The sequence below is a fragment of the Dermacentor albipictus genome, chromosome 2, assembly GCF_038994185.2.
Source record: "Dermacentor albipictus isolate Rhodes 1998 colony chromosome 2, USDA_Dalb.pri_finalv2, whole genome shotgun sequence".
Lineage (NCBI taxonomy): Eukaryota > Metazoa > Arthropoda > Arachnida > Ixodida > Ixodidae > Dermacentor > Dermacentor albipictus.
Genome location: NC_091822.1, coordinates 119131004 through 119156789, shown reverse-complemented (window position 1 = coordinate 119156789; position 25786 = coordinate 119131004). Strand labels below are relative to the sequence as shown.

Here is a 25786-nt window from a genome sequence, read left to right as displayed (position 1 = left end):
GCGAACCCGTGCGATCGCTGCATTGCAGCTTCATTCTGTTATGCTACATTTATTTACACAGACAGCCATCCCACTATAAGAACATATTTCACATAGTTTTCTCAGCGATTGCTTACGTTTCGCGCAAACCGGTTCGGTGGAATCGATTGCGGCGACCGCTCGCAGTGTCCCAGCTTACTGTACGTAGTAGGCAAAGAGATAGCGTTTGTAAACCATTCTGTGCTTTCTGTTTGTCCAACCCGCCGTGGTTGCTCAGTGGCTATGGTGTTAGGCTGCTGAGCACGAGGTCGCGGGATCGAATCCCGGCCACGGCGGCCGCATTTCGATGGGGGCGAAATGCGAAAACACCCGTGTACTTAGATTTAGGTGCACGTTAAAGAACCCCAGGTGGTCAAAATTTCCGGAGTCCCCCACTACGGCGTGCCTCATAATCAGAAAGTGGTTTTGGCACGTAAAACCCCATATATTATTATTATTATTTCTGTTTGTCCAACATGATTATTTTAAAGGTAGAATACTGCCATTTCGAGAGTACTTGCAAAATTGCTCAGGAGGGCTGCCGCGTAGTATGTTTATTTAACCTTTATTTAACGCCGACGCATGTGAGGCGCTTCCGACAGATGGTGACTCCGTAAGTCGTCCTCGCCCCCAATACCGACATCTTTATAGTGACGGCCCCGTCGGTGTAGTGTTGTTGTTAAAGCGACGGGCCCCGTCACCGTAGTGTGGATGTTAAAGTACCGGGCCCCGTCACTGTAGCGCAGATGTTAAAGTGCCGGGCCCCGTCACTGTAGTCACTACCAAATAAATATAGTGTCCTATTCGATTCTGTCTTTCAGTTGAATAGTCACTATTCGTAAATATGAGTACTATTCTTCTAATAGTTTTCTACTATTTAATTTAATCACCGCGGGGCATAGTATAGGCATGAAACTTAGGAACTTGCATAGTGGAGAAGTCTACATCACTCAGGAAGTCAAACTTCGCCGGCTATACAATAGTCATTCTCGCTCTCCTAGGAGTTCCTTACGCTCCATTTGTGCTTTTCATAAAGAACACTTCATAACATGCAATGTAATGACACACTTTCCGATGTTACGAATGCTAGAATGGGAAATGATTTTATATTGATTGTAAAAGAGGGCTGTTGATGAACTGAAAACCTTTCTATAAGTATTCTTGTCTCAAAAGTTCATGCGTCCGTGCTTTTGGGCTCGCCATTGTGTTGCATGCTTTGTTCAGCTTCAGCAGCAGCTGGAAGCCAGTAAGAAGGCGGCCCAAGAGCAGAGCCGACGCAACCGGCGGCTGCAGCAGCAGATGCGACAGTTGTGCGAGGAGCGCGGTGACCTGCAAGTGCAGTTGCAGGACCAGCAGAGCCAGCTCCAGACCTTGCAGGAGCGACTAGGCATTGCTGTCAAGGACCACGACGACATCCTCCAATCCAGGGTGAGGCTGGTTGCCCTGGATTTCAAACCTACTGCTATGCAAAGTCCCCATCTTACTTAGCCCAAATTCATCTTTAAGACCAATTTACAAAGAAATATCGCTTTGGCTAAATTGATTATAAGTGAGTAGTATACACTATTGGAGTAATCTTGGCAAAGCTGGTGGCCTTGTAGTTTTCTCAGTTTATTAACAGCCTTTAAACTACACCTAAGCATATGGTGCAGACACCTGGTGGTTAGCGGATTTGATGCAAGTACTGCTTCTGGCAATTTCACTCAGCTCATTGTTTCACCACGCTCAATGGTCATGCCAAGGTGCTGCACTCATTCTCATTGTTCCAGGTTCTGTGTCATTTCTCGGAGCAGTAATGGTTTTTTTTTTTTTCCAGTTTTGGTGACAAAAACATCTTGTTTTTTTCCAGCTTTTCATAATGTACACACTTGTGTTTCAAACAAAATCTTGCTTGGAGGCTTCTCTATATCTACACTGTCTGAAACTATGTTGTCACACTGTAACATTTTGTTGCTGTTGACCTGCAGGAGGAGCCTTTTTACCTCTCCTGCAAAGGCCGCTAGAGATTTCTGGTTGTGGTGCCTTGAATGGTTCTAGCTTAAGTGTAATGCTCACAGGCAGAGGTTCTTAATGTTAAAGGGCCCCTGAAACAGTTCAGACAAATTTTGTAGATGCGTAGGGTACAACTACAGTTAATCATTCGCACCACAATTTGTGTGAAGCGTATCATATTAATGGAGCTACGGACGGTTACAAGTTACCCTCCTCCATAGCCATGCATTTTCTCCACAACTCGTTCACCGAGTGATCAGGTCTAAACTCCGCCTTCACTGGCTCTGCGTCATGATGGCACGTCGTGTCCTCTACTTCCATTTCTATAGGAGCGAGCACGCGAAGCCTCTCTAACCTCTCTGCCATCTGCATGGCAGTCAGCCACAAGCGAGAGCTATTGAAGCAGCGTGTGTTGCGAGCATTCTGTCACAGCTCCGAATGTGTCTGGTATTATGGTAACCACAGGCAAGCTGCGCATTTCAACGGATTGGTGGAGGCATAAACTCAAGCTGATGAAGATACCTTATCGTAGACGTACGTGAGCAGTCTGATCGGTCTGCACGGTCCAGCCACCTGTTGACGCAGAGCTTAATCAGTCAAACAAAGACCTAATATTGCTCTGAACAAGTGTAAAACAATTTAAACATTTACAAAAATGTGTTAGCGATTATGCTCCCACGAAATATTTACACCAGCAGCAAAGAAGAATGCACTTTGCTACTGCTACTATGTTTGATTGAGCTCTGTGCCACCAGGTAGCTGCACTGTTCAGACCATTCATGTTTGCACTTCTCGTCGTCCCGTGAAACGGCGCTGTCAAATGGCTAGGCCTTGTCCCCTTGCGCTTGCGTTTACCCGAATACCGGACTCGCGAAATGCTTTAGTGGTAGTAATCCTCTGGTGTAAAGTGACAGCAGTAAATGCGCAAATCCTGGCGCCGATCGGATAGCGACAGTCCGATTCGTTGCATCCACTTTGCTCGTCTGCCGCCTTGTAGAGGGACACGATGTCGCAGCTTGACATGTTGCCAGTCGCTATGTTTGCAGCCCACAACGCTTCAAAGGCGAACCGTGGTGCTCACTAAAAGACTGAGACCGACTCTGACTGCCGAGCTCTCGTCAAAACGGAGCACATTGTAACAGAAGCAGACGACGTTTGCTGTGTGCCACAAGTGCTTAAGAGGAAGCTTTAGCTCGGGCCCAACTCCGACGCGGCCTATTCAAATACATGTAAAAATGCAAAAACGTTTTTCTGAGATAACCCCCGGACTGATTTTAATGAAATTTGTTGCATTTGAGAGAGAAAGTTAAATTCTAGTGACTGTTGGAAGCGGAATTTTGATTTAGGGTTTGAATTTTGTTAAAAGCATTTTCAAAAATTCAGACGTTTGAAGAAAATAGAAGAACGAAGTTTACAAGCTAATAGCTCTGCATCAAGAACAGATATCGCGATTCTGTAAACGGCATCCATTAGACCATTCAAAGCAGACAAATTTGATATGTCAGTTTACATCTTACGTGAATTTGTTACGTTGTTTACAAAGGTTCTGCAAAAGTTGTAATTACACATCACTCCATTTTTTGAGGTTCATGCGTAACATATCAATTTTGTCCGCTTTAGATGTGCTATCAGGTACAATTCACAGAATTGCGATATCATTTTTTCTTGCTGAGTTACAGAATCGTAAACTTGATAGTTTCGTTTTCTGAAAATTTGCAGTTTTCGCCAAATTTTTATAAAAACTTGACGACCTAAATCGAAAATTCGAAACCAACAGTCACTAGATTTTAAGCTTTTCTTTTAAATGCAGCAAACCCCGTCAAATTTGGTGCAGTGGTTGCCGAGAAAAACGAATTCTCCTTTTACATGTATTTAGATAGGAGCACCCGAGCTAAAGCTTCCTCTTAAAGGGCCCCTGAAACGGTTCGGACAAATTTTGTAGACGCGTAGGGTACAGCTTAAGTAGAACATTCGCACCACAATTTAAGTGAAGCGTTACGTATTAATGGAGTTACAAGCGATTAGAAGTTACCCTCCTCCCCAGCCATGCTTTTCCTCCTCAACTCGTTCGCCGCGCGAGCGGGGCTAAGCTCCGCCTTCACTGGTCGTGCGTCACGATGCGACGTCGTATCGTCCACTTCCGGTTGTTTTGAAGCCCGCCCCCGTCCGCGCGAAACCTCTCCGCTAGCCGCTTGGCTGTTGACCCCAAGCGAGAGCTATCGAAGCAGCGTGCGTTGCGAGCATTCTGTCGTAGCGCCGAACGTGTCTGGTATTCCGTTAGCCACAGGCAAGCTGGTCATATCGGCAAATGACTGGAGGCATAAACTCAAGCTGATGAAGGAACTTTGGCGCAGACGTACGTGGGCGGCCTGATCGGTCTGCATGGTCCAGACACTTGTTGGCGCAGCGCTTAACCAGCCAAACAAAGCTCTAATATTGCTCTAACCAAGTGTAAAACATTTTAAACATTTATAAAAACAACGTGTTGATGATTACACTCCTGTGAAAAATACGCACCGGCAGCAAAAAAGAATACGCTTCATTGCTGCTACTGTGTATGGTTGAGCTCTATGCCACCAGGTGGCTGCACCGTGCAGACCATTCACCTTTGCCCTTCTGCTCATCTCGGCTCATCCCGTTACGGCACAGTCAAGCGGCCAGACCCTGTCCCCTTGCGCTTACGTTTGCCCTAATACGGGACTCTTGAAACGCTAGTGCGTTAGTAATCTTCCGGTGTAAAGTGACGGCCACAAACGTGCAAAATCCTAGCGCCAATCGGATAGCGGCAGTCTGATGCGCAGCAGCCAGTTCGCTCGTACGCTGCCCTGCAGAGGGACACAATGTCGCAGCTTGACATATTGCCAGTCGCTACGTTTGCAGTCCACAAGGCAACAAAGTCGAATTATAGTGCTCGCGAAAAGACTGAGACCAACTCTGACCGCGGAGCTCTCGTCAAAATGGAGTACGTTGTAACACAAGCAGACGACACTTGCTGTGTGCCGGAAGTGCTTAAGTGTACTGAAAAATTGTTCTTGTGCATTCTCTTTCTGCTACTTTCTCTTTATAAAAACAAATTAACTAACATTCCAACTATTACGAAGATCATTTGTTTACCATAAAGTTGGAAAAATTATCGATCACGCGCCCTGGTCAGCCAATCGGATAGCTCACCCCACTGACGTCATATGGGTTATTTCGGTCATATGGGTAGGGGCGGCTTAAAATTCCGCCGAGGAGTGCCGCTGCGATCGGCAGCAATGTGCATTTTTAAAACCTTACAATAAATTACACGCTTTTCGCAGAGCACTTAGATGTGTCAATTAATGATCAGAAGGACCTACTCTAACGACTCAGTACGTTTGTAGAAAATCGTCAAAAGCGTTTCAGGGTCCCTTTAAGTGTAGTGAGAAATCATTCTTGTGCATTCTCTTTCTGTCACCTGCTTTTTACAGAAACAAATTGACTAACATTCCAGCACTTATGAACAACATTTGTTCACCATAACGTTGGAAAAATTATTGATGACACGTCCTGGGCAGCCAATCGGATAGCTCGCCCTGCTAGTGTCGTTAGGGCAATTTACATCAAATGGTTAGGGGCGGCTAAAAATTCAGTCGAGTGGTGTGTTGCGATCTGCAGCGATGTACATTTTTAAAACCTTCTAATAAATTACATTCTTTACACGGAGCACTTAGATGCATCAATTAATGATCAGAAGGACATACTCTAACGACTCGGTACATTTGTACAAAATCATCAAAATCGTTTCAGGGTGTTTTTATTGTTTGGCTTAAGTCTGATGTTAACTGTAGAATAAAAATGGACAGTCCTTTAGCAACTGCCTTGGCAAATGAGGACTAGTACTGGACGTAGACCATATAGGAGAGCATGCGGCAATGAATCCTGTGCTTCCTTGTTCGTGACCTGCTCTTGCATTCTTTGGCAAGAAGTGGATGCTAGGTTAGCATGCTAGCCTAAAGCTTTCACAATGCTTCGAACTGTGAGATGGAGACTTGCAAATTCAATCTGAAAGTTGTGTTCTTTTGTTTCTAGTGGCTCTCTCATTGTGAAAATGAAATAAAATCTGGGTGCTCTGTGAAGTGCACAAATACAAGATGTCATATATTCTAAAGTAATCGTTACTCTGAGCTGCACTATTAAACAATAAAGGCAATTGCATTCTCTTTTTAGGCACTGATAGATGCTTCTTGCTGATAGGCACTGATAAATGACACTTAAGGCACTGATAAATGCTTCTTGCACAACTTGTGACACGCTGTCACAAGTTGTGGGCCTTGCGACCTCTACAGCTGCATCTCTTTTGTGAAAATTGCTAGGAAATCTATCCTGTGTGTTGCATTGCACAGCTGCTATCTGAAATTTATTTTAAGAACTCAAGAAAATATATTGCAAGCAGTTTATATTGCAGCATCATCTACCTCCTTGAATGCCCCTTTTTTTAGCTCGTTCTTGTGCAACTCGAAGACACAGGGTGCTTTAATTAAGACACATGCTTCCATACACACAAGTAAGAGTACAGTGTCCCCAAATGCATGGCAACTGAACTTGGAAAAAAATATTGGTCTTTCCTTATTGCAAGGACGCTGCCTTGGATATGCAAGGAAAAGTGGTGATTGACTTGGACGACCCGAACCGACCACGCTTCACGCTGGAGGAGCTCAAGCACATCTTGTTTGAGAGGAACGAGCTCAAGGCTCGAGTTAGTGATCTCGAAGACGAGCTGGCTTTGTACAGGCCAAGGTAATTACTCCTGGATTCGTGGGATAGTCTTCTCGGGGGAAATTTAGATTTATTTATGCACTCCACATTGCCAGCTTGCAGCACACCAAGACAGTGGCTGAGTAATAAAAGTGCAGCACTCACGTTCAGGTAGACTTCACTGCTGTTGCACGAAGTGGTGATCGAACTGGTTAGCCTGAACTGACCACACTTCATGAGAGGAACGAGCTGAAGGCTCGAGTTCATTATCTCGAAGATGAGCTGGCTCTGTACCTGCATGCATTAGTACGTAAAGTCTAGTTGGAAGTGTGAGCATCTTATACCTGTGTTGCAACGAAACCTTATTTGGACATCAGTGCTGTCCATGTCATGTGGCCTGCTTTCTTTGTCATGGTGTACTAATTTACCAATCACCAATCAGCCCAGACTTGATCTTCGTGCCGTTAAAATTTAGAGCGCTACTTTCCAGGACATGGTTTGGGCCCTGTGAATACTTATGTTCTTGGAATGCTTATGAGTAACTTACTAAAGCCGTATTGCACTTTGCACATGTTCTTCAAACTGGTCACAAGAAAAGATGGCGTGATTAATGGTTTCTTGAGCTCTCTCTCATAGAATTTAGGCTTTGTACTATATATAATTTCGAAGTCGACTGCTATCTAATAAATGCAAAAGAAATCATAAAAGAATTAATACTGGGGGCAAGAATTTTGCATAGGTACTAGGTTAAACTGCTGCGCTTCTTGTGTCCTTGGAAGCGCTGTCAAGTCATTCTTAAAATGTGGTCATTGCAGTATTCACTTATCTGCTGTTGTTTCCTATTGTCATCAGATGAGTATTTAGTTTTTTTTAGTTATTGGTCTGTGCCTTACACTGCAGACATTTGTCCCTCTGCACAGAGATGAAAACGGTGCTGCTAAAAGGCATTTTTCTTAGTCATCTTTGACATTGCTGCTGCAGTGGCACAGCTTGCAAAGACTACGAAAATGTCTGAAAATGCACGGTACCAAGGCATTTCAGCATTGACGCTGGCTATCCAGTTCTGTGCACTGTCTCTTTCAAAGAGCGTAAGCTGTAAGGCAATGAGAGAAAGAAATAGACACGGCTGTGCACTGATGAACGGCCTTGTCCTCCACGGAAGGTGGTGGGCTCATGAGGCAACCTCGCTTCTGACCAGGCCGGTTGACCCACCATCGCCGGTCAGGGACGAAGACCGGCCCGTCCAGGGACCCATCAACCAGGAGCCTGAGGAGAAGCTTTTTTCCTACGGAAAGGCCTCCGGCATTCGCAAATTGTGAGCACCTCTTTATTACCTCCACTTCTTTTCCCCTTTGTTGATTGGTTGTACGAGAGAAACCCTGCTGGAAATGTACCTGGTCTTTAGCTGCTGCGTGCTTGAATTGCTGGCCTTCTTCGAATGTATCAAGTACTGTTTATGCAGTTGTTACAGTGCAGCAAATTGTTGACAATTTGAATTGAAAGTTTAGAAATGCAACCACATTTTCGGGCATGATAATCCAAGTGTTTTTCGGGATATATTATGTCATCGTGGTTCAAATCCCCCTTGCTAGAGACTGCCACTTTCGCCAGTGTGGAGGGACGACGAAACTTTGATGACAACTGAGCTAGGAACTAAAATATTGCGTAGGGAATTGTAGTTAAAGGAACCCTAAGCACACTAGATGTTCCTAATTGCATTTCAGCAGTGCTGCGTAACTTTTGAACTTCTACCCACCGAGATCACCAGCCTTCCCTTACCTTGTAGGGGTTGGAGGACGGACTCCGGGATGAAAAAACAAAACTTGGGAGGATTTATTCTACATTATGTACAGGGAGGTGAGCGACAAGTAACATTCGTACAGTCATTACGGGCCGGCAGCAACTCGGACGCTGCGGCCCGCGGCCAGAAGTTCGAAAGAGGTGAATCAGGGAATCAGGGAATGTCCCAGCATCTCTGGAAGGCTTCTTATAAGCCCTTCGAGCACTGTAAGTCACGTCATGTTTGACCAATGGGAGAGTCCGCTCCGATGACGCCACTTTCAGCCAATGGTAGGCGCCCGTGTCGCGGTGTCACACCTGGCGGCTCTCTGCGGTCTTGCCTCGCAGACTGGCAATGCACTTCTTCTAACGAGGAGAAGGGGAGGGCTGCTCATGCTCCATTGTCGGAGGCCCACCTGCTAATCCCGGCGGCGCACGAACTTGTTGGCACGTGAACTTGTTGCCTTAAACTTGTTTGCTCGGCCGCTCCTCTGGAATGTGCTTTCCTGCTTCGGCATTCCTCAATTAGCTGTGCTGCGATTCGAAGTGGTTTGGGGAACTCGAAGTAATCGCAGGAAACAGCTCCATATCTAACAGCTCGTCCTCGCCCCGGTTGTTCTGAATGGCCGGTGAACTCAATTCGCTGGCCATGAGGAACGCTGAAAGAAGCTGCAGGGTACTGGGGTCGAGCCTCGTTTGACAACCCTCGGGATCCTGGGCCCTGGAGAACATACGTCAAACAAACCAAACAACACAGCGCTGCACCACGCGTAAGCGCAGGCTCTTCATCCCTGACTCGCCAGGCTATTACTGAGTCAAAATCAACCCTCATCTTTTAGTTCCCCAATTTTGACAAAGCAGTTCCAACCACCCTTCCAAACAGCTATCCATTTCTCCTCGATTGCCGACAAGACCAGAGTACTATTGCTGTTGCAAAACAAAAGGGTCGTTGACGATGCAAACAACAAATGAAAACAGCCGAACATAACTTAAGTGGCCTAACTACACGAACAGCATGTTTCCAATCTATCGTAGTGGCGTACTTATCGCACGTATTGGTGCCACTGAACAATCTGGTCAACCTCACAAGTGCGTAATCACAAGCGCACTAGCCTTGTGGTCACTAAACAGAACGCGTAGTACTTGCGTTGTAGGCAAACTTAGCCATCACGCTTACTCACGTTTCTTCCCTGAAAGTCCTACAGGACACGTGAGATAAACGAACAATTAAACTTGCGGGACTTACACACTCCGCAGAACTCTCAAAATAATGCGTCTTTTAATAACTCGTTCCACGCGTACTTATCAGAGAAGTCAGAATACGGCTGCCCTCCACACACACTAGCAACCCAGTCATAAAGTCTGCTTCCTTCCGTCCACACAGGACACGCGCTAATGGAACTAAGAACGCTTCTCCGTGCAAATCATGCACTCACTGAAAATCTACGCGCTTAACCTTAGAAAATTCAACACTTAAAAAGAAAGAAGGTTAAAAAAACACACGCGCGTTACGATAGGCCTCTCAACAGTAACCTTGACCCTCAGGTTACTCACACACACACAAAAAAAAAAAGCCTATCTACTTATTAATGAGCATCTCGCGAGACTACATGTTTACACAAACCTCATCTTTCAGATCTTGAGCTTCTCAAACGAAAACATAAACAAAGCTCATACCTTACACCTTGAAAGAAAACCTAGTCTCAAATCGCGAAATTTTCCGATGTTCAAAAATAAAAACAAAACAATATGCTTTACTTCTACGGGACCCGCCGTGGTTGCTCAGTGGCTATGGTGTTGGGCTGCTGAGCACGAGGTCGCGGGATCGAATCCCGGCCACGGCGGCCGCATTTCGATGGGGGCGAAATGCGAAAACACCCGTGTGCTTAGATTTAGGTGCACGTTAAAGAACCCCAGGCGGTCGAAATTTCCGGAGTCCTCCACTACGGCGTGCCTCATAATCAGAAAGTGGTTTTGGCACGTAAAACCCCAAAGAATAAAAAAAAATAATTACTTCTACGGGAGCTCTCCTGGCATCCCGTTCCAAGCATTTTCAGCTGACTCATACTTTGAGTCTGACTCGAGGTGGGCGTGGTCTCAAAGCTACTCTGGCTGCCGAGAGACAACAAAAGGGCCGATTCAGTATCAGCTCCCCCAAGACGTTACGGTCTCCTGCCAATTTGCGTCCTCCCGCCCCGCTTTCAACAGGACCTCGACTGACCTCGTCGCTACTCCCCACCTGGTCTCGTCCTGCCACCTTGCGTTTCTTCGAACTGCACGCTGAGCTATGAAAAGAACTACGGAACGACGAGGAGTTTAACAGCCTCGTGCCCTTTGTCCGCGTCCGTGCATAACATTCTTCGCGGTCTCCTTTTGACCGGTGGCTCGAACGTTTTCGATGCGTCAACATCGTCAGTAACGACCGCACCTTTCTTCTCCTCGCGCCCTGCCCATTTGGGGTTCTCGCCATCTTTGGCGGCGCTACATTAGTTACCGACTTTCGGTCTCTACCGCGCTTCTTTTTACGGCGCTTTCTCTTCGCACTCACTTTTATGTCGCCTTCTCGTGCCTCGTGCTGGCCGGTACACATTTCGTCGGCCCGGATCGGTCTCTTACCCGCACAGTCTGAGTGATTTACATTTAAATCTACACTCTCTTTGCCTCGACTGGCGGACAGCTTAACCGACTCTGGCACAATGCAGCAGGCTTTACTCGAGTTAGACAACTCGCACTCTTGCGAACTGCCCTCTGCTACATTGCCCAGCGCACGCTGTGCATCGGCACACAGCCCGTCGGTATCGATCGCTGTCTCACGCGCACAGTCCGAATGATTAACAACTGAATCATCCCTATCTAGGCTATCTAGACTGGCGGAGAGCCGCACCGATCCCTGAACAATGCAGTTGTTCTCTCGTGAGCTACGGAGCTCGCCACCCCGAGAGCTATTCTCAACTGCATCGTCCAGCTCGCACTTCACTTCTGCACGCAGATCTGGCTCTACATGGGTGCTCGCGTCTGTCGCGTCAACAGTACCCTTTTCCTCGCTAGCAACCTCGCTAACCTTACTAGCGACGCACACACGCGGTAACTGTGCCAATTTGTTCGCAGCTGGCCTAGCTGTCTCCACAGTCATCTGTTGGCACAGCACCTCGTCGCTCTCACTCTGGCCTTTAACGGCCTCTGTTGCCACTAAGGCATCGTTAGCAGCTAGCCTTTTCCCTTCACTTATGAATCGGCAGCCAATCTCACAGGCACTACTCTTCTCGTCGGCTTTTGGCGAAAATCTGCTAGACACTTCCTCATTCTTTCGCTCTGTACTATCTACAGAATTCTCAGACAGCCGTTGTCTCTGTGCCAATAACTGATCACAATGCTGTATCTCTTTGATCAGTGCTGCCTTCTCTCTCTCATACTTTTGCTCACGGTCAAGCTTACGTTCCTGATACCCACGTTCGCGTTCATTCTCACGTTCGTGACGCTGACACCTAAGAGTAAGTTCTTGAAGCTCATGCTTCCGTTCATTCTCGCGTTCTTCACGCCTCAGCTCACTCCTAAGTTCACGACGCTCTCGCAAACGTACACGTCGCACACGCTCCCGTGGCTCCTGTATCACCTCCCAAGCAAGGTTAATGCTTTTATCATCATTGCCACTATCTTGAATCGCCTTTATGATAGCTGGCGTTTCCATCCGTTCGTCCGCCTCAACTCCCAAATCGTCGCACACCAACAACAAGTCTAACCTCGTCAACCTTCTAAGATCCATGGCAGCTGCCCCGACAGGTGGTTAAAACTGTTTTCCTTAATTAATTTGTGCAAACACACAATGCATCAAACTCCCGATTCCCAGAACTATCAAAATTGAACACACAACCTTTGAGTCTGGCGAATCATAAGGAAAAAAACCACGCGCTCACTTACGGTTGCAGCACCCTGCCATCCGGTTCATTCGTCCGCTGTTCCCGGTTCCTCCGGACTCCCTGGGTCGAAGGCTCGCTCCTTCTTCGCTACTCCCAGTTTCTTCGGACCTCTTTCGACGAAGGCTCTCTCTTCTTCGCTCTTCCCGGTTCCTTAGGATCTCTCTTGACGAAGGTTTATCCGTAGCGCTGCCACCAGCTGCTGCATTCGGAGGCGATCCTACCGCTGCCAACCAGATGTAGGGGTTGAGGGACGGGACGTCGGGATGAAAACAAAACTTGGGAGGATTTATTTTACATTATTTACAAGGAGGTGAGACGTCAAGTAACAGTTGTACAGTCATTACGGGCCAGCAGCAACTCGGACACTGCGGCCCGCGGCAAGAAGTTCGAGAGAGGTGAATCAGGGAATCAGGGAATGTCCCAGCATCTCTGGAAGGCTTCTTATAAGCCCTTCGAGCACTGTAAGTCACGTCATGTTTGACCAATGGGAGAGTCCGCTCCGATGACGCCACTTTCAGCCAATGGTAGGCGCCCATGTCGCGGTGTCACACCTGGCGGCTCTCTGCGGTCTTGCCTCGCAGACTGGCAATGCACTTCTTCTAACGAGGAGAAGGGGAGGGCTGCTCATGCTCCATTGTCGGAGGCCCACCTGCTAATCCCGGCGGCGCACGAACTTGTTGGCACGTGAACTTGTTGCCTTAAACTTGTTTGCTCGGCCGCTCCTCTGGAATGTGCTTTCCTGCTTCGGCATTCCTCAATTAGCTGTGCTGCGATTCGAAGTGGTTTGGGGAACTCGAAGTAATCGCAGGAAACAGCTCCATATCTAACAACCTGTGCATTAAAGTGCGTGCCATCATTTTCAATAAGCAACGCCATGTGGCAGGGCACGTGGAGATATCTCCGTTCAGGATGTTGACTTGCTGCACAACAAAAGCAATATTTTCCATTGTATTATAGGGTTCTGACATACCATTGCATATTTCTGCAAATGCTTGCAGAAGGTAGGCACATATAGGTGTGTAAACTGCTGAGTGTCGGTGAATGAGGCCACAAAAGTGGCAAGGACAATGCATATGTTTGAGCATGAAGGATGATGAATATGTATTGCCCCAAACGGTTGGCACTTGCAAGAACGTTCACCTTTTGACTACACACAGTCATGTGACTGCTTGGAGCATGCGGTAAGTTAAACATGACATTTGCTTGCAGCAGCACACAAAAGTAAAGTCACGCAAGTGAACGACTAGCACTGCCACACCTTCCAAGCCTTACACTGCTTATGTCCTTGCACATGAATGAATAATAATGTAACATACAGTACAGAGACATGGAAGTGAAAAGTGCAATGAAGTACTTTTAAGAAAATTTCAGTGTGCTAAGTTCAAAATATGCGTTTATGTAGTGAATTAGTGACACCTTTGTTAAGAAAACTATGCGATACCTTTATGGGGGAGGTTGCACTCTAAGGTAGAAAATTGTCATATTTTCATGTCATTTTCACATTTCCGAGGCCCTTAAGTTCCACAAGATTCCGAGACCCTTCAGACTTGATAAGCTTTGTCCAGAGAAAGATGCTTTGAAATGTTTTTCCTTGATTAAAAAAAAAAGGAATTTTGACACACTTGCAATTTCAGAGAGAAAATTTTATTTATCGTAATAATTATGCTTTTTACCTAAACGATGAATACATGGAGTATGCGCTAAGCTCAATACTAGTGTAATAACTTTTTCAGTACTGTTTTTTTTTTTAGTGAGTCATATGGTTCGCATTTCAAGATGGCCTTTTCTGCAAGCATCTTTAATTGGCTCTAACTCTAGATCAGATTGACCTAGGACATTGTTTTATACCTTAGAGCGCACCTTAGACATTCCAAATTATTTCTGTATTCTAACTACTGTGTTCAGTGGTTAGGATGCTAATTTTTTCCCAAACAAAAGAGCCCAGTTTACACAGTATATCAAGTACAACTTGTTCTACGAAAAGACTGGTTACATTTTTGGAATCAGCACAACAAAATGCACAAGGTTTCCAAATTTTTTAATGATCTGTCTGTGAGTAAAAAAGTTTGCTTTCAAGTGGAGCGTCCTCATTAGGCTTACTTTGGCTCCAATATCGCTTTTTGCAGTCATTACAAATGTGGCAAAGTACAGTGTTTGTGCACTGTGTCTTTATTGCCTAATATCACTAAGTCATTTCCAGCAGGGGAAACCTCAGCATGCATATCGAAGCTGCTTGCCTTAGCTTCTGTCATTGCATGCATGGGCTGGCTTCATCTTTCCTGGGATCAGTAACGTGTGTGAGAGCTTTGTGGTGACTAATACATATTTTGTGACGCACTTCTTCGCTAACGGTTTACTGGTGTTATGTGTAAAGGTGGTTACATTCTGCGTAATTATGGATAATCATGAAATTGTTATGCTGAAGTTTATTTTACTAATGTTGAACACATTCTAAAGAATAGAGACCTTTAGTCAATGGTCTTTATAAATAGGCTATTTCTCTTTCTCATTGTTCATGAAGTGTCATTCTCATTTGGAACCCTAGCTAGTGCGTGTTTATTTTTTTTCCTTTGTGTGTTAGTCAAGGTTTTTTAACTTTTGTTTTCTCTTTATTTGATTGTTTTGACAATACTTTTTCAACACCACTTGATGCACTCATTCTCCCACACTATGCCTCAAAATTGGAATGGTGCTAATTTGGAAATTTGTTTGGTGACAAAGGTTCCGGGTCATTAATAAAATTAGAGGATGAGTTTGCTGCCGTATCTTGGACCTTGAAGGAAGGCAGCTCGCAGCAGTCATCCCCCCCTTGACTGGTAGGCATCACTGCTTGGCCGAGGGCCTTTCATACCCTCTCCTCTTCCGTGTGCTTTCTGTGTGCCTGAACATGGTAACATGTTGTCCCTGGAGGTAGCATTAGAGCCTTGTAGCGTTGCCGTCATCCCACATTATCTTAAAGTTTAAGGGCATTTATCGAGTTTCACATTGTGCTTGTTTTCTTATCAGCTGTTAGTTTACATTTCCAAAGTTCCTTATTGAAACTGCGGCATTTAATTTAAACCATTATTTCTCGCTGTATGCGTGTAGCTGATTGTGCTATCTTGAGTTCTCATTTTGTTGCAAACGGCAGCTGTTACATCTGGAGATAAGCTTTGTCGTAGATTCAATGGCTAAGATTAAGTCTTTCACACGATGTCAAGTACAGTTTCCTTCATGGAATTATAGAGCTCCTACTGGGTTCGTACCACTAAATGGCTATTGATTGATTGCGCATGTGCAACATATGCTGTAAAGCAGTCAGTTATAATATCGGCAAATTTTGTTAATTACCTAATTGTAGATTGTAGTTTGTCATCTAGCTAGTGCAGCCGCTACCTACCGCAGGCTAATGGAGAACTTTCAAGGGATGTTAGCACGGTGAAGGAATAGTGTTGGGATGCCACTCATGCTCATTCAGCAGGCAGAGCGTACTGGCTCTGTCTGCTGCACACACACACACATACACACACGAAAATAACCCCCCCCCCCCCCTCATCCTTTGATTGTTCCCATCTTGGCTTCTCTGTTCTTTATGTGCGCATGACACTTCTTGTTATTGCACATTTTAAACAAACACTTGCGTAGCAACAAGGCATGAGCACATTGAATAGGAAAAAACAGGGTGAGCAGCGACAGAAATAAGATATGTAACTGCAAGGAGAAGCATACATGCACTCTTCTCCAACTTTTGCATTGCATGAGCTACTAAAGGTGAATGTATAGGGGGTTCTCCTAAAGCTTGATTACATGGTTCTGTGTGCATGCGTAGACAATATCATGCATTTAGTCATCTCACTGTACCGCCTGCATGCACTGAGTGGGAAAATATTTGACTACAGGCTTTACGCTGCACATAAGTATCCAAAAATAATTTTGGCAAAGGCCTGCAGGAAAACAGAGCAGCAGTGACAGGTTTATATTATATCACAAAGCAGTATTTTGCCTTCAGCTCTCCACATGATAACATGCGATTGGGTAGGTCTTGCACATAACTACACAGGATTGCGCAAAATTAGGAAATGAAATGGCTGTTTGCTGTGTGAAACTCTATAAGCACTGGCACATGTATAGACATCTTTTATTCTTTCACTCCTTTTCCTTAAACCACGTATTTTAAAGATGTGTCTTGTTCTTTCTCTTTTTTTTTTTCATTTCTTAAAATTGTTGCTTAACAAAATTTACTCCTTTCTAACATGCATAATGACAGCTAAACTGTGTTATATTGCATGTGCCTGCATAATACAGCAAATAAGATGCAATAACATTAGTAAATGAGCGTTTAAAGTTTGCCTTTTGTTCCCTTCTGTTTGCTGGTGGCGGTGCTTAGCATTGCCTGCTCTGTATCCATGTGCGAGTGTGTCACAGGAGGAACTATGTGACTTATGTGAGCATTTGTATAATCACTGCAAAACTGCCATGCTAACAATTGCTAGCAGTGTTTTTATGCGAGTTGGTGTGTATAACACAACGTAGACAGAGTCTGTTTCGTGACTACGCATATTTTCTGTTTCTAGCTGTCCTAGCTGTATACTTTTTCTGTCCACCTTGGCTTTCCTGTTGAGTCTCCAGAAGGAATCTGCCTTGCATTGTTACCTTCCAGCGAATGCAGGACACTGTATTTTATTTCATCTGAAGTTTTGATTGTATTCAACTGAGGTAGCGTTTAACCGAGAGCCATTTAGACTGCAGTAATCCAGTCATAGAGAGCCACCTCTACGAGGCAGATTTCCATAATATCTAAGCAAGGAAGCAAATGGTTTGTCTTGCTCACTAAACCTTTATCGGAGCACATGACAACTGTTATAGGCACCCAGGTGATGCCTGTGTATTTGTACACGAACGTATGGCACACTGTGCTAATGGTACAAATGACAGGGATGAGTAATAATTGGTTTAAGAAAATGCCTATTCGTTCAGGAATGTTGACCAATGTGGTACGGGCCAATGTATGAGACTGTCCTGTGCATTTGTGCTGAGTGTCAAAGAAAGCAGGTATCACTAGCACAGCTGCATTTTCTAGAATGAGCTGGCAGTGCTCAATAATAAATCGAGGCTTCAGCATTAAGAACTCACCTGCAGTCGCACGTAACACAATTTTCAATGGTAGAAGATAAAAGCAATGATTCCGGCCATGTGACGTAAAACTAGGATAATGTTCCAGCTTCTGCATGGCAGCCTTGTTAGAAATCTAGGCATATTTCATTGTGACCATATGGGTTTCCATCAATGCTTGGACTAATCATTATCGATGTGGCATACTTGGCACCAGTTGGGAAAGAGGTAAGGGGCGTAGAAAAAAAAAATACTGAGGAAAAATGTACAGCATGCATAACAAACATCTAAAAAATAAGAAATTGGACACCGAACATATAATGGCCCCAAAATCACTGTTGCCCGTCTTCACAGTAGATTATAATTTATAAATGATAGGAGCAGCAGACGAGTCCCCGTAATAAGCTGGAAATTTCTGGCTGAGATTCTAGGCTTATCTGGCAGCTAGCCATTTCTTGGTGCACACCACTTGTTTATGCATTGTGCATACAGATACGCTGTGGACATCTGCAATCACCACCATGTTATGCACGCTTGGCGATTCACAATTAACCTGTGTTGCAGAGTGTTGAAGTGTGAATGACTAAATGTTGGCACATCTACATGCCATCACACTGCTGGCATGTAGATAAGCCAACACTTCAGCACACTGAATAGGAAGGGAGTAGTTCGAAAACCAAAGTTAGCCAAAAGCTTTTCCTTTTTCTTGTCTTTCATTGCCCAGTACTTGAACATTGCTCACGAAAGAGGGTGTGACATAGGGAGAAACTCTTGGGAACTCCGCAATAAGTTGGCACATTATCTTAAAATCGGAAGAGCACACATAACCTTTGTTTCAGCATATTTTTCTAAATGTTGAGCCCTGGCACACTCACAGGCCATCACATTCACCCAGTTCAGGCTTTGTCTGCTGTCTTACGCAGTGTTGGCTGCTTAGCTGTGTTCAAGTTTCAGAAGGCACAATGATTGATAGAGGGTGTGCTAACAAAGTGTAGGGTCATTCTGGTTGCCCGAGTGCATGTACCTTCATTTCTTCCTTTCCACTTTTGTGCTATCCTTTTGCGCCTGCTTCCTGCTCTGCCTGCCCTGCCTGTCCATCCACCTGCCTGTCCACCGCACGTCCTGCCTCAGTTTCCAGTACGTGATGCACAACCTGCAGATGCCCGGAGAGGAGCCACGCTTAGAGATCTTGCCCGAACGTTTCAGTTTTCCAAGTGTCCTGTGGCCTCGCGTCAAACCGGGATGAGAGGCCTCGTCTGCTGTCTCCTGCGGGGCCTGCTCTCTCACGGTGGCCTCTCGATGGAGTTCCTTGTCGACATCGCACCGTTCTTCGAACTGCACACGGCCTTGTCTCCGGATTCCAGAGTGCTACAGTGAAGCCATGCTTTCGTTGCTTGCAAGTGCAGCAAGGATAGAAAGTGATGCGCGCACCCCCTCTCTAGGAAACGTGTGTCATTGCCATTGCAGCCCAGTGGCATTGTGTGTGTATTATCTTGTGGACGTGCCAAGCTAGGAAAGTGGCAGGTTGCAGAGGTGACAGTGACTCTTCAAATTGAATTAAAATGTCACGATTAGTGGGCAGGGCCAAATGTGGCTTCACTGTTTTAGAGAGGTCCATCTCGATATGCAACTAAAGTTTAAAAGCAGCAACCATGTGGAACAGCCCCTTGATACAGGTATTTGCATTGCCTTGTTTCCGCGCACATTTTGTGACCCACAAAGCCCCTACTGTAGTTGCAGCTGAGGTTCAATGTGGTTGCTTCAGTGAGTTAAGTTAGTGTGGCACCATTTAGCTGCGATTCCAGTGTGGGCATAGTGTGTTGTGAAATAGACGTGGCAATATCATGACTGAAAACACAGTTGAAGCTTGTTCCATGTGTTTGCTTTCAAATGTGTGCGCATTCAAGTATACTTACAATTCTGCAGGAGGTATCAAAATATTGTGCATGTAGCAATACAAACTAGGCACTGCACAGTGCACAAAGTTACGCACATGGCTTTGTCTGCAGTTTAACAGAGACCGAATGCAGTGTTTGCAACTTGCATTATATAGTTTTTATTTTTTTTTTGTCGGTTATGAAAGGTCATGTTCTGTGTAGATTTGTTTTATTTATTTTAATGTATTTTAATGTCTCGCTGTTTTCAGTTTTTAATGCATTTTAGCTGCAGCCTTTTCGGTTAAGCTTCATTTTTTTGTTGTAGTTGTTGCTTGAGTTGCATTACACACTGCTCCTTAATTATTAATGAAGTCCAAGACACTGGAAAAATACCTTATCTAGAGAGATGGTCTTGGTAAAATAGATCTAATCTGTTATCACTACTTACGAGCACAATTGTTAACTGTTGCAAGTAGATAATTTCACTTTCGTCTGGTAGAGAAATAACTGTAGGACAGTGTTTCATAAGATGCACATCTGGCAGCAATGTCATTTTCTCGTGTCCTACAGTGCAAGTTATTCGCTTTCTGTATAGACACTAACTGTTTATAAGGTATGACCTTAATGTGCTTTTGAAGCAGTATTTGATGCAGACATGCAGGCATTGTTAATGATAAGGGTGACACTACCTTTTGATTACGAGATATATTCCAAAAGGACTTGCTATTGGGCTGGTAACATATCTTAGATGATTAAAAGAGCGCAAATAGGCACACTCGCAAGCACACATACACAGTGCTCAGTTCTGTTTGATTGCTAGTATGCAAGCCCACATTTATGTGCAGAAAATTAAGCATGTGCAAACTAAAAAAAAAATTCTATAAGCCACTGTCAGAAAGACAGAATATGTTGGTCACAGCCTTGAATCCAAAAAAGAGACTTTTGCAGGGAACAAAGTTACAAATGGTTCACTGACGCACTACTGCTCGTTCTTTCAAATGAAAAGGGCTTCTAAGGCCACACATGTTGTTGTTGCACTTTTACCAAGAGTCTGCGTGCCATGGAATCGTGGCTCACAGCCACAAGATGTGACATGCGCAACCAAGTGCACGTATGTATCTTTTTTCTTTACTTTTTGTGTGTGCTCTCATAATTGATCGTTCAAACATCGTTCAGTTTGCCCACTGTACACATTACCGTGGGAAAGAGGAATTTAGTAAACAACTCCAGTGGAACATTTTATGAACATATCTCATGTTTTTTCTCGCAGCCGAATTTCCCGGCATCGCATGTGCGTGGGCATACTTTCCCTAGTTTCTTGGGAGCCGAAAAAACCAGTAGCACTCCGGGCCTGCCCATGATTTTTTTTTTTTTTAGACGATGGGAGAGTTTGTGGATACAGGGCACAAATTGAGGTCTGCGTAGCAGCCATCTCCTCATCTGCTACACGTTTCAGCTTCTGCAGTAGTGTCTTGGCAATGGCAATTATGAGCGAAGTCGGGAAGTCTGCAGCCAAAAGCCGGCTCACCTATGTCCACAAACTCTCCCACACTCTAAATGTTGCGGGCAGGCATGGAATGCCACCGGTATTTTCAGCACCTGAAAAACTCGGGGGGGGGGGGGGAACTATGCCGTCGCATATGCAATGCCAGGAAACTTGGCTGCGAGGAAAATTATGAGACTATGTTCGTGAAATGTTCTATTGGAGTTGTTTATTCAATTCCTCTTTCCTGTAGTAAAGTGTACACCGGGCAAACCGAACAATGTTTGAATGATCGATTTACAAGAGCATGCACAAAATGCAAAGAAAAAAGAAAAGTATGCGTACTTGGTTGCGCATGTCGCATCTTGTTCTGGCTGTGAGCCACGGTTTCATAACACGCAGATGCTTGGCAAAAGTGCGAGAACAGCATCTGTGGCCTCAGAAGCCCTTTTCATTCGAAAGAATGGGCAGCAGTGTCAGTGGACCATCTGTAACTTTGTTCCCTGTAAAAGTGTCGTTTTTGTATTCAAGGCTGTGAACAACATATTCTGCCTTTCTGATAGCAACTTCAATTACTTTTTCTTTTTTTTCCACCGCATGCTTAGCCTTCTGTATAAATTTGGGCTTGCATACGAGCAATAAAACAGAAGCGAGCGCTGTGTGTAGGGGATGTATCTAGTGTGTGCGTGGTTGTGAAAGTGTCTATTTGCGCTCTTGTAATTATCTTAAGTTATATGTTTAGGACATTGAGCAAAAAGCCTATGCTAGGACATGCTGCTTGAAACTTGCGTACACAATGTGGCTGTCGGGGGAAAAGGCTCAGTGAGTTGCCATGACAATAACATTGCAAGACACAAGTGTGCTAACTTAGAAATAGCAATGTGTTTGTGTAAGAATAAACTTGAAGTCCGTTCATTTGTTGCTTTTTATCCGTTCACTTCATACGAGACATTTAATGCTGCTGTACATATGCGAATTAAGCAAATTACCATAGTGCAAGATTTAGTCGTGTAGATTTAAAGTCTAGGGGTTAGCGACACATAGAACAACTTCCTTGCTTTTCCGATTTTACTAAACAAACGACTTGTTGAACCATTCTGTATGTCTATGAAATAAGCTCATACACAGTGTCTTGAATAAAACTGTGTGCCACCATGCTCAAGGCTGAATTGTAGTAGGCACTTGCTGGTTGCACCGATAAGCAAACTGCAGGGAGCACCACGTGTCCAAGCATGGCTGCCACTGCCCAAAAAGCAGCTGTCTTAAGCACCATGAAAGGGTGCTATATATAAAGACAAAATCATCACTGAATTAACTTGCCTGCGACTTCAACAAACTTGCAGTTCTGAAAGTGATTACCTTTGTTACCGAGATTGTTTGGTCAAGAGTTTGTTGGCCAGAGATGCTAGGATTGCTAAAAGGAAAAACTTCGTGTTACAGTGGCTTGTACATGTACAACACTGTCTTACGACTTTGTCCGTGCATTCTGATGTTAAGAGAAGCTTGACACACGGGCAAGCTTGCAAGTGGCTGTGTGTAATGGCTTGAAACCAGATGAGCTTTACCTGTCTTCCCTCGCCTCAGCAAGCAAGCACAATTGTAAATCAAGAGGAACGACTGTCCAGCAGTGAATCACTCACATTTTTCACGACACTGTAAACATTAATTTTTGCTGATTGCCTGCTGTCTGCAAATTACTAGCATTTTTACATTGTATACTCTTAGTTGCGCTAGTTAAGCTCTGCATCCCATTATTCTTATTCAGATTGAACTTGAAATATGGAATTTGAGTTCACATAAATGGAGTTCTGCCTTAGTCAACATGAAGCGTGTTACTTTTATATTATAATTTGTTGCAGCTAATTTTGATCCAATTTATTGGAACCTCCACCCTTATTCTGTAGCCTTTCTAATGAATTGGAGTGCTAAGAGTATTTGCTGCTACCAGTGGTTGGCGTTCACTATCACAGTACCTCCCATAATAATGAGTGTCTTAAAACTGTTGTCACAGTCAAATGGCAAAATGCTGCTATTCAAAACCGCACTGACAGCTTGATGGCTTGTTAGTGAGTGTCACAGAGATTCTCTAGAAGCACATTATGCTCTTTATGTAGCACGCAGGCAGTGTCCATTAACAAAATGCTGAGACAAATGCTGTTTGCAACACTTTGGTGCATAACCCCACTTTTTTCTGCCAACCAGTAGTCAGCATGCAAAAGCGTGTGCACATTCCATGTATAACGAAGATCTACTGTTGAAGCTACTACTCGTCATGTTGCTGTGATTATGTCACCAAAGAAATGTGTTTGCACCACTGGTGAAATGTGTGCTACCTTTTCAGAGCCCCAAGCTCTTAACATTGCAATGGTTCAGCTTCATGCATGCAGTCATGGCAGATAGCGAACCTAGTCTGAGAAAGCTTGGTGATGGGACGCAAGGGGCCTCGCACAATTGCACATTATTTTTTCAGCTGATAACTCTAAGAAAAGTGCCCGAGCAAAAGGTTCGCCCCGATGGACCACGGCTGTCTAGATGGTCCGCAGGCATGTTTTGCAATCAAGTCCATTAAAGTGATGGACAAAAAACTTTTATGAAGGCTTGTCTGGTAGGGATTAATCACAGTCGGAGGTCGAATGGATGCCGACCACAACAAAATGGCAGTCGCAATGTCTTGCTTTTTTTTTGTCTGCATCTATTTTACCTTTGACTACGTTTCCAATTTTGTCAAGGTATAGGTCGTGCCGTTTGTGCTGGTACCTTAGGGACATGGCTGGCCACCAAGGGCACTGGTGTGTGCAAGCCTATGTTGTTTCTGCACATAATGTACAACTGTTGGTGCAGAGTTCGAGGTAGTAGTAGTTGCACCTTAGTCACACGAGTTTGCAGGAATTTGCTGGCATCTTCTTGAGACAGAACTGTCACGTGCCAATGTGTGTGGGAGGGGCCCATAGCTACAGTGGACCCCAAAACACCGCAGTGCCAGAAATGTTCTTTGCTTATCACACTAGTTAACAAGTAGAGGCACACTTGTAACTGGAACATCTTTTTTTACCTCTCTATTCATGAACTGCATTTGAAGGCAGTTCACCACTTGACTACAACTTCCCACAGGTGCACGCTCAAGTGCAGGCCTTACTAATATGGTAGACATTTGCAGTTTTAGCACACCAGTCAATATAATGCTGTGTTAAGATAATCATTCTACTTAATCAACATCACCCTCATTGGACTTGTAGATAAGGTGTAGTAGAAAAAGCAAGCTTTTGCATTGTCTTACAGAGCAGGAGCTAAGAAAAGCAGATTGCATGTATTGGCATATGGCTCGATGCTTTCAATAAAAATTTTTCACCCTACACCTTTTGTGCTTTGTCATGCATCAAACTATTCGGGCATTATTTTGGATGTGGCATCTGTCAGCTACGTTCTTTTTGCCTTGTTCTAGAAGACATTTGCATAGTGTGTAAAGGAGCCTTTGGCATGAAACTAAAGGCAACTTCTTGAAGCATGTCAAATAAAATGCAGCTATACCAGTGACTCGCACTCTATGCACAGGCATCATGGCTCCATTTCACAGAAGACGTACTGCCGATTAAAAGCGAGTGCAGCCAATATTGTCCGTCAAATACCCATGGATCATTTTGTTTTAAAGTATGCTGAAGGAATCGAATTGTCAAGTTCGACTGGTAGACTGCTGTTGTCAAAGATCAGCTAGGTGACTTACCGTGTATAGATGTTGCTCACAACGATAAATCCAAATTCACCAAAGCTGCTTGTGGTAACAGTGAAGATTGGAAGTGACAAGCCAAGGGAGGTTTTTCGGTTCAACACAAAAAGACTAGCAGCATTCAAAAATGAAATGGATGTTGAAGGCAACTGATGCAGGCTCTCTTGTAGGTCTAGAACTGCAAGATTGTGGTATTTTAGGCATTTCCTTGCATCTTGCACAGTGATTTCACATTCCTCAAGTCCTCAGCCGCAGCAGACTGTACCAACACTTGCAGAGAATTGCGAAAACACCGACACCAGCCACAGCAACTGAACCTCGACTCCACAAAGCTTCATTACACAGACTCCCATTTGCAGCTATGCAGTTAATTTTATCCCACTGAAGCCAAAGAATTTTGGTTCATCAATTATGGTTACAGATGAATGACAGCACAGCTGCATGGGCTTCCTTTGCAGGTTCAAAACTGACATCATCGCAACGTAGCAGCAAAACATGCTACAACCCTGGTAGGTAGGCCAAGAAAGTTTTACCTTAAATCTAAGAACCTTGCAACTTTGTGGTGCAAGATGCTATAAACCAAAACTGATCTTTCAGCAGCAATGGAAGAGAACTCTGCTCATCGATTGTTCCTACAGAAAAAAAAAAAAAGTAACTTCAAAGTTGATGCAGACTGCAGCTCCCGAGTTAAGAATAGAGTTAGGCCTAGATGTTTTTCAATGTACTTTTGTATGAACCTGATGTGCATGCCTACTGCTCTACAGAGATGGATTTTGATATGAACCCAATTATGAATTGGGTAATGATCAGTTCCCAACTCTTAACGCAGGAATGTAGTTGGTGCCTCTAATAGCTTCTTGGCACTTTTGATAATGTACTTTGACAAGCCAGTGTACATTAAAGGGATGCTAAAGAAGATAATCTGTGTTATCAGTGTCAAGTATTTTTTTAGCATAATGGCCATTGTGGTTCAGTAAACGTTCTTGAAACATTTGAAGTTCAGTCTTTGCCTCTAAGAACACAACATAGTCCATTTCTACAAACAGAAATTTCAATAGGCCCTAGCAGATGGCATTGAAATCCAATACCACAGTGAACTGGTACGAGAATTTCAACGAAGCGTTGCCGCCAGTCTTTTGGTTTCACATTGTTTTCTGGCCTATCAAGCATCTTGCGGTAAGAGTGA

The 25786-nt window shown here is 44.4% G+C and overlaps 1 protein-coding gene across 6 annotated transcripts in view; it reads left to right on the top strand.

Annotated features, from left to right (window-relative positions):
- The window catches only part of LOC135918914 (RILP-like protein homolog), a 33732-nt gene extending 9501 nt beyond the window's left edge, over nt 1–24231 (top strand). Inside the window, exons 4-8 of one of the 6 annotated variants that reach the window (XR_010569826.2) lie at nt 1243–1446; nt 6611–6771; nt 7928–8044; nt 15147–15241; nt 18723–24231. Coding sequence is in view for 4 of the 6 variants with exons in the window: in XM_065452613.2 (XP_065308685.2) it covers nt 1243–1446; nt 6611–6771; nt 7892–8044; nt 18648–18762 (633 nt within the window). In the remaining 2 variants the exon portion in view is untranslated. Of the gene's footprint in view, nt 1–1242; nt 1447–6610; nt 6772–7891; nt 8045–15146; nt 15242–18647 lie in introns of all 6 variants that reach the window. The other 5 variants (XR_010569825.2, XM_065452616.2, XM_065452615.2 and 2 more) reach the window with 5 other exon arrangements.
- Nucleotides 24232–25786: the final 1555 nt, after the last annotated feature.